An 11,711-nucleotide genomic window follows, 5' to 3' on the forward strand; every position below is an offset into this window, starting at 1 on the left:
CCACCACACTCACCCAACTCACTCACCCACCCCACTCACCCACCCCACTCACCCACCACACTCGCCCAACTCACCCACTCACTCACCCAACTCACCCACTCACTCACCCCACTCACCCACCCACTCACCCCACTCACCCACCCCACTCACCCCACTCACCCACCCACCCCACTCACCCCACTCACCCACCCCACTCACGCACTCACTCACCCCACTCACCCACCCCCACTCACCCACTCACCTACTCACCCACCCACCCCACTCACCCCACTCACCCACCCCACTCACGCACTCACTCACCCCACTCACCCACCCCACTCACCCACTCGATCACTCACCCCACTCACCCACCCCACTCACGCACTCACTCACCCCACTCACTCACCCCACTCACCCACCCACTCACCCACCCCACTCACCCACCCCACTCACTCACCCACCCCACGCACTCACTCACCCACCCCACTCACCCCACTCACCCACCCCACTCACGCACTCACCACACCTCAAGGGCACAATCACTCACCCTGTCACCCACGCCCTCCACCCAACCACTGTCACTCGCCGCACTCACTCCTTCGCCCACCCGATCACTCACCCTTTCACTCAGTCACTCGGATACTCACCCACTCACCACACTGCAGGTCGCCTCACTTCTCGTGCTGCTTCTTCCCTCGCTCTGCTCCACTTTGGAATTCCCTACTCCAAGTCGCACCGATTGCAACTCTGGTCGTGCTGTTTGTTGCTGGCCGCTTGACAGATTACATGGCAAGCAGATTTCTAAGCACATGGGGCTACAACCCCATTTCGATGTAACAGTAGAGAGAACACGATGAGGACGCTTGAACTGTTCATCATTAAATGTTTAGTTTTTTAATGTCCTAATCAGCAGGCCCCGTAGTGTCAAGTGCAGGCTCTTATCTCTTCAATGCCAACTTGTAGCGCTCAGTCAGAGGGGCGACTCAGAGGGGCCAGGAGGGGGGACCACAGCTGGGCAGCAAGGAAGCAGCAGCCACGCGGCGAGGAGCCGACGCCAAATCCCTCACCCCCCAAGCTCTGCGGTCCTCTATATATCACGGTGTTCTCGATCAAATAATGAGTGTTTACACTCGGGGAAGAAACCGGTGCAACCGGAGAAAATCCACGTGTGCGATGGGGAGTAACACTCTACACCACTGCAGGTGAGGAAAATAAAAAAATAAATCATCTCAACACCACTTGTTTTATTGCCAGAAAGGATAAAAAAATGTTCATAGGCGAGGTAAATGTTTTGCTGCAGCGCCTAATCATGGCGAGCCAGAGGTACGGCTTCTCCTTGAAGCCCACGGGTAAGGGAGTCTCGCAACATCTGTGCGGTGATCCACCAACCCTCGCTGCCGTCTCCACAGTGCTGGATTACAGGCAACCACGTGCAGTGTAACCACCACCACCACCACCAATGCCGTCCAGCCGAATGTGTCTTGAATCCAGGAGTGCAAAAGTTTTAGACATATAAGGGAGCAGGACACGGGGAGGGAAATAACATTGGAGGCAGTCATATTATGTTTTTAACGTTAATATTTAATGTTTATTGGTTAATATTTATTGTTGCAGATTTGTCAAAGGATGTTGTCAGCATTTTGTGAACACAATGGATTATTTTCCTCTCTCTCGTTTTTTGCCCTGCTTGTGTAATCCCAGGCATCCCTTGGGACGTATGCACTCACGTGGTTGTAAGTAAAGGACACAATATCGATATAGCTTCAAGATCAGCTTTCCGCGTCAGATAATTCATCACAACAGAAATTGTGCCGAGTCGGCTCAAACCCCGACAGTAAAAATTATTTGATATTATTACTTGGAACTGTCAAAAAAAGTGATTTTCCTGCAGCTGAGCATTGTGCCCATTGGTGCTCATCTCCCGTTTACAGCCCTGCAGTGCCAGTGGTGGACATTCCACATTCCTATGGCGGGTGCGAGCCTATCCTGAGGACAACCACACTGTTGACTTCCCCACAAAGTGGTACTCAATTTATCGATCCAAGCATGGAGGTGAACTCGCGACCTTGCGCCTGCAGCTCGCTCCACCGCTGAGCCAGCTGGCAGCCACGCTCACCGTTCACTTGCACCGGCAGGGCCAGATTTAAAACGCCAACGGTTACTGGCAACTGAAGAACGAAGGCAGACCAAATCATTTAAATTCTACCACCGTTCGCCACGTGAAGCGAAGTGACACATGCCACCTACGGCACCACACGCTGCCTACGGACACCGCACGCATGGGTCCGACTTAATTCCCAAACAAACCAGTAATGCGTTGACGAACAAATGTAAGGGGACATCAGACGCGCCCTCCTCCTAGTGGTACGACTCACGAACACAGTATAGGCCACTGTGCATCTAGACGATGCCCCATATTAAGTTCACAAAAAGTTAGAAATAGTTCCTTCTCCTTGAACCCAACATCTTCTTGCTAATTATTTACTGCACTTAGTTGAAACGAATAACACACTGGTTAAATGAAATCCTACAGATTCCAGAGGCAGATCAATAAACTTCCCAGGGAAGGGGGCACGAAATGTCAAGTTTTTTTTTTTAATTAGGCCCTACTGACCCTACTTAAATAAACAACACCATTCAATACGTTTTAACTAGTAAATATCAATAAAAATACCGATTTTTTCCGGTTCTCAAGAGAGGGGGGTGCAATCGCCCCCTCACCCCTGCCCCTCTTTGGATCTGTCACTGCCAGAATAAAGTAGTTTCATAAGTTAAAATCTGACTTTTGCAATGATGTATTCACTGATGAAAATACATTCGTGCCAGGTGTATGAAAAACGTACAGACAGTCCAAATGCGAGATAAAAACCCTAGATATGATCAGAATCACAGTCTATCAATGGGTGGTTCAAATCGCATGCATCTGTTGTCAGAGTAGGGTGGGGTAGGAGGCCCAGGTGGTGTAAAATGCCTTTTTGATCCTGGTGCTGACTGAAATGTCATCAGCGATGATCAGGTTGAGAGGCGGATTGGCGCCACCCTCCGGGGCCCTCCGCTGCTGGATACTACAGCGCAACGGATGGACCACGTGTGACCACCAGGACTAGGGGGCTTTTGACGCCACTCGGCCCCTTACCACCACTCTACTATATCCGTAACTGAAACGTACATTTTAAATAAATATACAAAACGGAACTCAAGCGTAAACATTTGTGCCAATAAATATACCATAGACATTGCATTTAAATATAACGTCTAAAACCATTTGAGTGGTTTACAATGTGTAATACATGACACTTCCTGTGTTAATCACATCGGCACCCAATTTAAACTATACTGTACATAATGCCGGTCAAAACAAAGTCACTCTAACCCCGACCAAAACACAAATCCTTCTTTAAAACTAACTCCTGTTTAGCTAAAGACCCAGGAAGGGCACATTCAATGCCATGAGGGTGGTTCCAGAGTGCTTTCCTACTGAACAACCGGAGTTTGTCTTGCTTCATTCATTTAGCAGCTAACAAAGTACAATTTTGATGGAAAAAAGAATAGGCTTTACCCTTTCCAGCAATAATACAGGAGGTGTTAAAATGTTCAAACACCGAATAGACATAAATTACAAGGCATCAAGTCTGCATTAACCACACATGCTTGTGGTAAAATATGCAAAACAAACATGCTTTAATAATGCATGCAATATTCTTAAAACCGATTGGCCTTCATGGCCTTGTCCCACCCGGTGTTAGACCAGAGAACAATGGCAACAGGAGAACAGCACAAAAGCTTTGCAAATATCAAACCATCAATAGCTCGGGTTTAGCAGCTACATCAATAATCTCCGCCAGTTTTAAAAAAAAAAAATCTCCTCCTCCTAACACCTCTCAATGAGGGTGAACTTCTGCCTGCTAGCGCCACGGCACAGCGCCCTGCCCTTCCAACGTACGCCAAAGGTGCCGGCTGCAAGTGGCAAGCTCCGTAGCGCAGTGGCAACGCTCGTGCCTAACAGCAGGAAGGACCTGGATTGGATTCCCAATTCAGGTGCCTCTCTGTGTGTGGAGTAAGTACGTTCTCCCCCTGTTCTGCATGGGATTTCCTCCGGGTTCTCTGATTTTCCACCACAGCTGAAAAAACACACGACACAATATAAGTGGTATTGGCCAAAAAAACATCCCAATGCTGAAAAATCACCTGCAAATCACTCCATTGGGATTCTACACAGAAGTAGCATCACCCCCCCCTCTCACTTGAAAAACCTGGCAGGACCCTTCTGAAAAATAATACATCATCGTTTATGCAACTGCAATCAACAACACACGGAGGCGTGCATAAATTAAGATGTTTTAAGCCAATTAGTGTTTATACGTGTGGGAGGAAACTGGAGCACCCAGGAAAACCCTATGCGTGTGAGGGGGCAATGCTCTATCCCTGTACAGAAGAGACAGATGGAGGTTCGTCTGTACTTTGGTGTACCGCCTTCTCCTGGCGAGCCAGAGTATGGCTCCTCCTCGACACCCATAGGAAGGGAGTTTCGCAACAATCCTGCGATGATCCACCAATCCTTGCTGCCTTCACCAATGCTGAATTACAGGCCACGTTCGCAGCGACCACCACTCAGCGATCTAACTCGTTTATTGTGCTTTACCTGCCGCTCATCCCAGTGGTCTAACACCTGTGTTCAGCTTTCTGCCCAAAAACAATCAAATGATGCAGACACGGTCGTCTTGACAATAAATTGCAGCAACCCAAAGCAATTCGTCCGCAGCAGCTACGCGTAATTTCCAGTTGTCGACGCCTCCGGGTAATCAGCTGCGTCCACCGCCACGTGCGCATTGCTCCCACCGTCGCAGCGACCGCCGGCTCCGACTGGACACGGGACGCGCCGCCTGCTCGCGGTGGGCCCCGGCCCAGAGCCGCGCGCGATCCCCGCCCCGTGCCAGCTCGGGGAGGCAGCCGGCGGCGCCCTTCACGTGAACGGCGTCGAGAACGCAGCGCGACGAGGAACATTGCACGAGCATTCTGACGTCGACCGTTTCCGAGATGGAGAACTTAAGACTGGTCCCAGGGCCTTCTCCTGCGCAGCACCAGTACTTTGGAATGTATTCATCACCACTCTTAATATTCCACATTTTCCTGGAGGCGATGCTGCAAGATTTAAACTCGAATATTTATCCTTTTTTGCAGTAAGTTCTGGCATGGGTTTCACGTCATTAATTTTCGTTTTTTCTTCTCCACCCTGAAATTTTATTTAACTGCCGCCACTGCGGACGGACGGCCTTGTGCTGTGGTCATCCTTGCAACAGAGATGATCAGCTACATCGGGCCTCACCAGCTGAAATAATAAATTCCGAGTCTGACGTCGGTGGTTGACTATTTTATATTTTATCAAGTAAGGCCCACTGAGCTAAGTAGCTCTTTTTTTCAGAAGTGACCTAACCACAAATGACAGCTCAACGAAGTGGCTTATCATCATGTGGACATTTATAGCAGCCTGTTGATTCGAAATGTGGAGGGAAAAACCAGACGACCCGGAGAAAAATCCACGCGACCACAGGGAGAATATGCAAACTCCAAATATACAGTGGGCATCAGGGTCGGGACCGCACCCAGCCGAGGTGGTTAGCATCTCGCCACCGTAGCGCCTTGACACTTACCAGGAGGGTGAAACGCGTAGAAACGCCGTCGCATGCCAACTCCCAAGTCTCACACGCAGAGCGTGCGGTCGCAGGCACAATATAAGCACGTGTTTTTTCTTACCCCTGAAAGAAGTTAAACACACCGGCAACAACCGCATCGTAAACAATATCGAAGGTTCAATACTATGCATATCACACGAAGCAGTCTGCTTAAAACAACTTAAATAGGCATTACAGCCGTGCAACAACAAAAGGCAGCAGATACACAGGCAGCATACCTCTTTGGGACGGATGGCACAGTGGGACGCGCTGTGATACCTGTGTGATGCGTGGTGGATGGCTGTTGTGAGTGGGCTTGGTGGCGTGGGGATAATGGGAGCAGACATTCGCACGAAATAACTGGGACCCATGTCGGACAGACAGGGCCCTTGGCTACAAACATCTGGCAATTCGCCAAAATCGTTTCAAGCGCTGATGAGACACTGAATGTTAAAACCGGTCCAGTGGTGTTGCGCGTGTTGAGCCGATGCTGATGAAATGATGCACCCCCAAAAGACTGATGGGATATGTGTAAAAAATATAAATGTTTGTGTGCGAGAGGCGTCCGGCCTGCTTGTTTATGTTGACGGACGTGGAGTCGTGAGCACGGACGTGGGACAGGCAGCACAGCCCTCAGAACTGCGTGGCACTGGAAGGGTCGCACTGCAGGAGCCGGACAATGGAAGGGTCACTCTTGGCCCCGCGTATGAACTCCTCTACCGACAGCTTCCCTGAAATGAGAAGAACGGAGTCACTGTGTTGTACCTCACAGCACCATCACCATGACAACGGTGACGAAGAGCCGCCCTCCTTTACTCATAGAGCGCCTTCCACACGATAAGCGACCGGCATCGTCACACCTCCTCTCAACGCAATTGAAAGGGGGGCAACCCCAGTGGCAGCTGCCCCTGTCCGGCACAAGGTGGCCGGCACCTAACCCTGCGAACGGGTATTACCAGCTGAGATAGTAAAGTCTGAGTGTAATGCACGTTCTGCATTGGTCTCGATGTGACAAATTTGATTGGAGCTTCCAAGGCCAACACGGTTTTGTAGATTAACACACATCGTGGCACTGTAGATGACAGAATTCAGGGTTACACCAGCAGTAGGGATGATTCATTCATCTGACACCGTGACGTTGAAGCGCGGGGCCCCCCAAAGTGTGGGGCCCGGGGCAATTTCCCCGATTCACAGAAACATGGGAACGGCTCTGCTGGAATGGGCCTAACATGCCAACGGTTTTAACAAAAAATACCCGCAAATTACTCAATTGCACACGGCAGCAGCAACATCACCCCTTTACTCCGAAAACTAAGCAGTACCCTCCTGAAAGCCTCACCGCTTGTCTCGGGCGAGAAAAGCGCGATAGTAACCATAGCATAGTAGTGTGTGTAGTAACAATAGTGTGCAGACGTGCGTATTTACCATCCTTGTTTGTGTCCATCTGCTGGAAAATCTTCTCCGTTCGCTTCTCTGGCGTGGACTCATCTTCGGGAAGTTTCATCACGGAAGCCACCATCTTATAGATGGCCTACAAGCACAAACACGCGAGACGGAGCTTTTAGAGATGCACCGTCACGGTCAACTGTCATGGCGTGTTTCCTGTACGTTCGTCGGTTACCGTATGTACGGAAATTACATCCGAGATCTATATACAGCATTATATAGAGATTACACACAATGACACAGAGATCCATAGAGTTACATAGAGTGTCGTAGAGTTGTGCAGAGAATGGCGGATGAGTTTACAGGAAACGCACCGTGCCCATAACCGTGCTCAGGGACTCACTGCGGTGCCATCGTTAGAATGGTGTCGCAGTCAAACGTGCGTTTACATAATTTTGCTGATGTTAAATTCCACACGATGATAAGCCGCTTTGTTGATCTAATATTTGTGGCCAGGTCGCTTCTGAAAAAGAGATCAATAGCTCAGTGGGCCTTACCTGGTAAAATAAAAAATTGTTTTAGAATAAGACCTGCGAGCAGCGTGTATACCCAACTGAAAACCTCGACACATTTGGCAGAGTATCACAAACGCTTTCTTTCGGGTTTCCAAAAAACAAGTGAGCAGACAGTACGTCTCCTTATTTGGGTACACCACCTTTAAAATTTGTAACAAAATATGGACAGAGATGACACACAAAGGCGTGAATCCGTGCTCATGTACATTTTTTAGAATGGCTTTGCAACCATGCCAGCGATTCAGAAGTCCTCTCACACAGGCACAAAGGTCTCCCCTATAGCCCTGAACAGGCTATCAGGGTAAGTACTGTTAGCGAGCACCCATGAAGGCAGGCAAAGTGCACGAGGGGTTGGGTGGCCAGCACCACGCCCTGCCGCCTTTGTCTACCAAGTGACGATATTGACTCCACGCACACTGCACCAGGTACTCATTTGAGGCTGAGTCGATCTAGTGGTGGGGGGGGGAATAGCAAGGACCGGTTCAGATAATGTCCACTGGAGTTGGTGGCCGTGTGCGGGAATCGAACTCGGGTTCCCGTATCCACAGCACAGCGCGCTAACCGGCACACTACCACTCCCCCACACTACACACACACACAAGTCCCACACATCTCGCAATCCCAAACACAACCTCCGCCTAGCTGCCCCCACAAGCCCCTGGTGACGCCGGCAATGCAGTAACAACAACAGCCGCTGCCGTTCGCCACGAAGTGGCGGTGAAGTCACCACGACGCTTGTGCCACGCTCGGCGCACAATGAAGCCACGTGAAGTGTCGAAGGCCTGCTGGCAGGAGGTCACAGAACAGCTTTCTGCGTTTGAACCGCCCGGCTGCTCCGCTCGTCTTTGTGAGCGTCGCTCCTCTGCCCTCCGTTGTTGCCGGAGGACGACTGCTTGCAACTCCCCAGCGCAATGCACGGACACAGACACAGCCACGAGCATCTCTCGTCCCGTCGCTCTCACCCGCACGATTTCCAGCATCTCGGCCCGGCTGATGTAGCCGTTGCCGTCCAGGTCGTACATGCTGAAGGCCCACTTGAGCTTCTGCTCGAGCTTGCCCCGGGACGTGACGCTCAGCGCGATGATGAACTCGCGGAAGTCGATGGTGCCGTCGCCGTTGGCGTCGAAGGTGCGGAACACGTGCTCGGCGAACTTGGAGGCGTCGCCGTACGGGAAGAAGTTGGAGTAGATCTTCTTGAACTCGTCCACCGTGAGGTGCCCGCTGGGGCAGTCCTTGAGGAAGCCCTTGTACCACTCCTGCAGCTCCTGCTCCGAGAACTCGGTGTTCTCACGCAGGTCCTGCAGCACCTCCGGCCGCAGCTTGCTGTTCTGCTTGCCCATCGCCCGCTGCTGCTGCCACTGCTGCTGCAGCCCACACGCCCCAAGCCTCCCCGCATCCAAACACAGCGCTCACGTCAATGGCAAAACTCGGCAAAACTCATCAAGACGTTCGCTCGTACGACAAACGCCGAAGTGCGTAACGCCGTTGTACTCGAGCCGTTGTGTCACCCCACCGAGTCATAATCTGTATTGATCCTGGATGATGAATCCGGTGAGCTAAAACAGTCTGTGACCACACCAAGGCAACACACAGGCCCTCAATTACATAGAGGGCCTCCCCCACGCCGTGTGGTCACGTGCGTTGGTTGGCCATACTTCACCACAATGCCAATAATCCAACTTCGGTACCTGGGCTCACAGCAGCATGCGCTAAACACTGCACCACCCTTTAACTCGGAGTCTATGGGGCACTTCATCATTGTAAATTAACAACGGAGTAGTGGACAGCAACACGCTCCTGTTGGTATTCCTGCTGCTGCATGAAGCAGTGAGCTGCCACCTCACAGGACGTGTATCGACCCTGCCCGGCCTCTCCCTTCTCCACTCGACTCGGTCTCTCCACGCCTCGCTCCCCTTGTCTCTCTCTGCTTGTCTCACCTGTGTCTCTGCTTGTCTCACCTGTGTCTCTCCTTGTCTCACCTGTGTCTCTGCTTGTCTCACCTGTGTCTCTCCTTGTCTCACCTGTGTCTCTCCTTGTCTCACCTGTGTCTCTCCTTGTCTCACCTGTGTCTTATCTGTGTGTCTGCTTGTCTCACCTGTGTCTCACCTGTCTATGCTTGTCTCACCTGTGTCTCTGCTTGTCTCACCTGTGTCGCTCCTTGTCTCACCTGTGTCTCTCCTTGTCTCACCTGTCTCTCCTTGTCTCAACTGTGTCTCTCCTTGTCTCACCTGTGTCTCTCCTTGTCTCACCTGTCTCTCCTTGTCTCACCTGTCTCCCCTTGTCTCTCCTTGTCTCACCTGTGTCTCTCCTTGTCTCACCTGTGTCTCACCTGTCTCTCCTTGTCTCACCTGTGTCTCTCCTTGTCTCACCTGTGTCTCACCTGTGTCTCTCCTTGTCTCACCTGTCTCTCCTTGTCTCACCTGTCTCTCCTTGTCTCACCTGTGTCTCTCCTTGTCTCACCTGTGTCTCTGCTTGTCTCACCTGTGTCTCTGCTTGTCTCACCTGTGTCTCTGCTTGTCTCACCTGTGTCTCAACTGTGTCTCTCCTTGTCTCACCTGTGTCTCTCCTTGTCTCTCCCCGTCTCTCCCCGTCTGTCCTTGTCTCTCCACGTCTCTCACCACGTCTCTCGTTGTCTCTCTGCTCGTCTCACCACGTCTCTCACCACGTCTCTCCGCTCGTCTCTCTCCGCTCGTCTCTCTCCTGCCCGTCTCTCTCCTGCCCGTCTCTCTCCTGCCCGTCTCTCTCCTGCCCGTCTCTCTCCTGCCCGTCTCTCTCCTGCCCGTCTCTCTCCTGCCCGTCTCGCTCCGCGCGCAGGGTGGCGGCTCACAGGAAGTGACCCCGCCGCGTGTTTCCGGGTGGCGCGCGACTTCCGGGATCCACCATTGGGGGGAGTGGGGGCGGGGGTTCAGGGGTTATGGGTCACGGAGGGGGGGGGGTGAGCCTCGCTCTGCTCTCTCCGCTGCTGGATGAGGCCACCCCCCAGCACCCCGTCCCCTGAAGAAGCCTGGGCAGTGATGCTGCTGCTGTGTCGGCAGTAGTGCACAATTAACACAACTCGGCACATTCGTCAATAACAACGCTATGTGTGGCCTTAAAATTAAACATAATGCGCGACGTTTCGGGCGATGGTCCTTCACAGAACATGCATGCTTCAGACTAGGCACGAACGTGTACAAATACAAACAACTTAAAACCCACCAGCAGTTCCTGTAGAACTGCGCTGTGGTCCATCAAAGGGGCCTTGAGCAAACGAGAAAAAACGTGAGCCCGACTGACAGCAGCAGGCACCATCTCTATCAACCCACGTGGTTCACCCCGTATTCTTGTACAGGGAAATTGAGTTTTTCAAGTCCATACGGCGTACAGCCGTTTCAGTACGGGCAACAAAAAAATGTGTCCATTCGTTTGTGTTTCTCCGTTGTGATGGGACTTTGTAGGATGAATGCTGAGATTTTTTTTAGGGCACGGGGTGCCCAAGAAGGTCTGAATTGGTCTGTAGTAAGGTGGGGCACTGATAAGGGGTTGACAGGGATGCAGCAGCAGTGATGTGGTGACAGACAAACTGTGACGGACGGGTTTCAGCAACACGAGGACTCATCAGCACGGTATCGTCACCAACGCTCACTGCTACGGATTCTGCCTCCGGCCCACCAAAAACGCTTCGAGCACGCGAGCTGACTGCATGGCTCCCTCGACGCGCGATGGATCGAAATCCTCCGTGTAGGCGGCCGAGAATGCAGCGGGCCTATGGTGGTGGTGATGGTGCTGGTGGTGGTGGTGATGATGATGCTGGTGGTGATGGTGGTGCTGGTGGTGATGGTGGTGGTGGTGATGATGCTGGTGGTGGTGATGGTGGTGGTGGTGCTGGTGGTGATGGTGATGATGGTGGTGGTGATGGTGGTGGTGCTGGTGGTGGTGCTGGTGGTGGTGATCGTGGTAGTGGTGATGATGCTGGTGGTGCTGGTGGTGGTGCTGGTGATGCTGGTGGTGGTGCTGGTGATGCTGGTGGTGGTGTTGCTGGTGGTGCTGGTGATGATGGTGGTGGTGATGCTGGTGCTGGTGGTGATGCTGGTGCTGATGGTGATGATGGTGATGCTGG

General features: G+C 52.0%; 2 protein-coding genes across 11 annotated transcripts in view; both read right to left on the minus strand.

Annotated features, from left to right (window-relative positions):
- SPAG1 (sperm associated antigen 1) overlaps positions 1-11,711 on the minus strand; it is an 89,248-nt gene that overhangs the window by 21,343 nt on the left and 56,194 nt on the right. The gene's annotated exons all lie outside the window — the stretch shown is intronic.
- LOC116941751 (hippocalcin-like protein 1) lies at positions 1,209-11,272 on the minus strand. 10 transcript variants are annotated; one of them, XR_004402715.2, is made up of 5 exons: positions 10,440-10,510; positions 8,575-8,998; positions 7,077-7,182; positions 5,631-6,382; positions 1,209-1,459 (listed from the first exon to the last, which is right to left on the minus strand). XR_004402715.2 is itself a non-coding variant. In XM_076066475.1 (5 exons), exons 3-5 carry the CDS (start codon positions 8,950-8,952, stop codon positions 6,285-6,287), a joined length of 582 nt encoding a protein of 193 aa, XP_075922590.1. In that variant the 5' UTR covers positions 8,953-8,998; positions 10,275-10,288; positions 10,378-10,428; the 3' UTR covers positions 1,540-6,284. The 10 variants fall into 10 exon arrangements, 8 of the variants coding, with proteins under 8 accessions (XP_075922590.1, XP_075922588.1, XP_075922583.1 ...); XR_012941504.1 differs by lacking the exon at positions 1,209-1,459 and adding an exon at positions 1,540-4,100; XM_076066475.1 differs by lacking the exons at positions 1,209-1,459; positions 10,440-10,510 and adding exons at positions 10,275-10,288; positions 10,378-10,428 and having other exon boundaries at positions 1,540-6,382.

This window comes from Petromyzon marinus, chromosome 12, assembly GCF_048934315.1.
Source record: "Petromyzon marinus isolate PM22_M1 ecotype Great Lakes invasive population chromosome 12, UKy_Petmar_22M1.pri1.0, whole genome shotgun sequence".
Lineage (NCBI taxonomy): Eukaryota > Metazoa > Chordata > Hyperoartia > Petromyzontiformes > Petromyzontidae > Petromyzon > Petromyzon marinus.

What these genes read in the sequence shown, in the direction of transcription:
- LOC116941751 (XM_076066468.1), bottom strand. Translation starts at nt 10,495, where the DNA reads ATGGTGGATCCCGGAAGTCGCGCGCCACCCGGAAACACGCGGCGGGGT. An exon ending in AGATGCTGGAAATCGTGCGG is followed by an intron (nt 7,183 to 8,574) that starts GTGAGAGCGACG and finishes TTGTGCTTGTAG; the next exon opens with GCCATCTATAAGATGGTGGC. An exon ending in GATGGACACAAACAAGGATG is followed by an intron (nt 6,383 to 7,076) that starts GTAAATACGCAC and finishes TTCTCATTTCAG; the next exon opens with GGAAGCTGTCGGTAGAGGAG.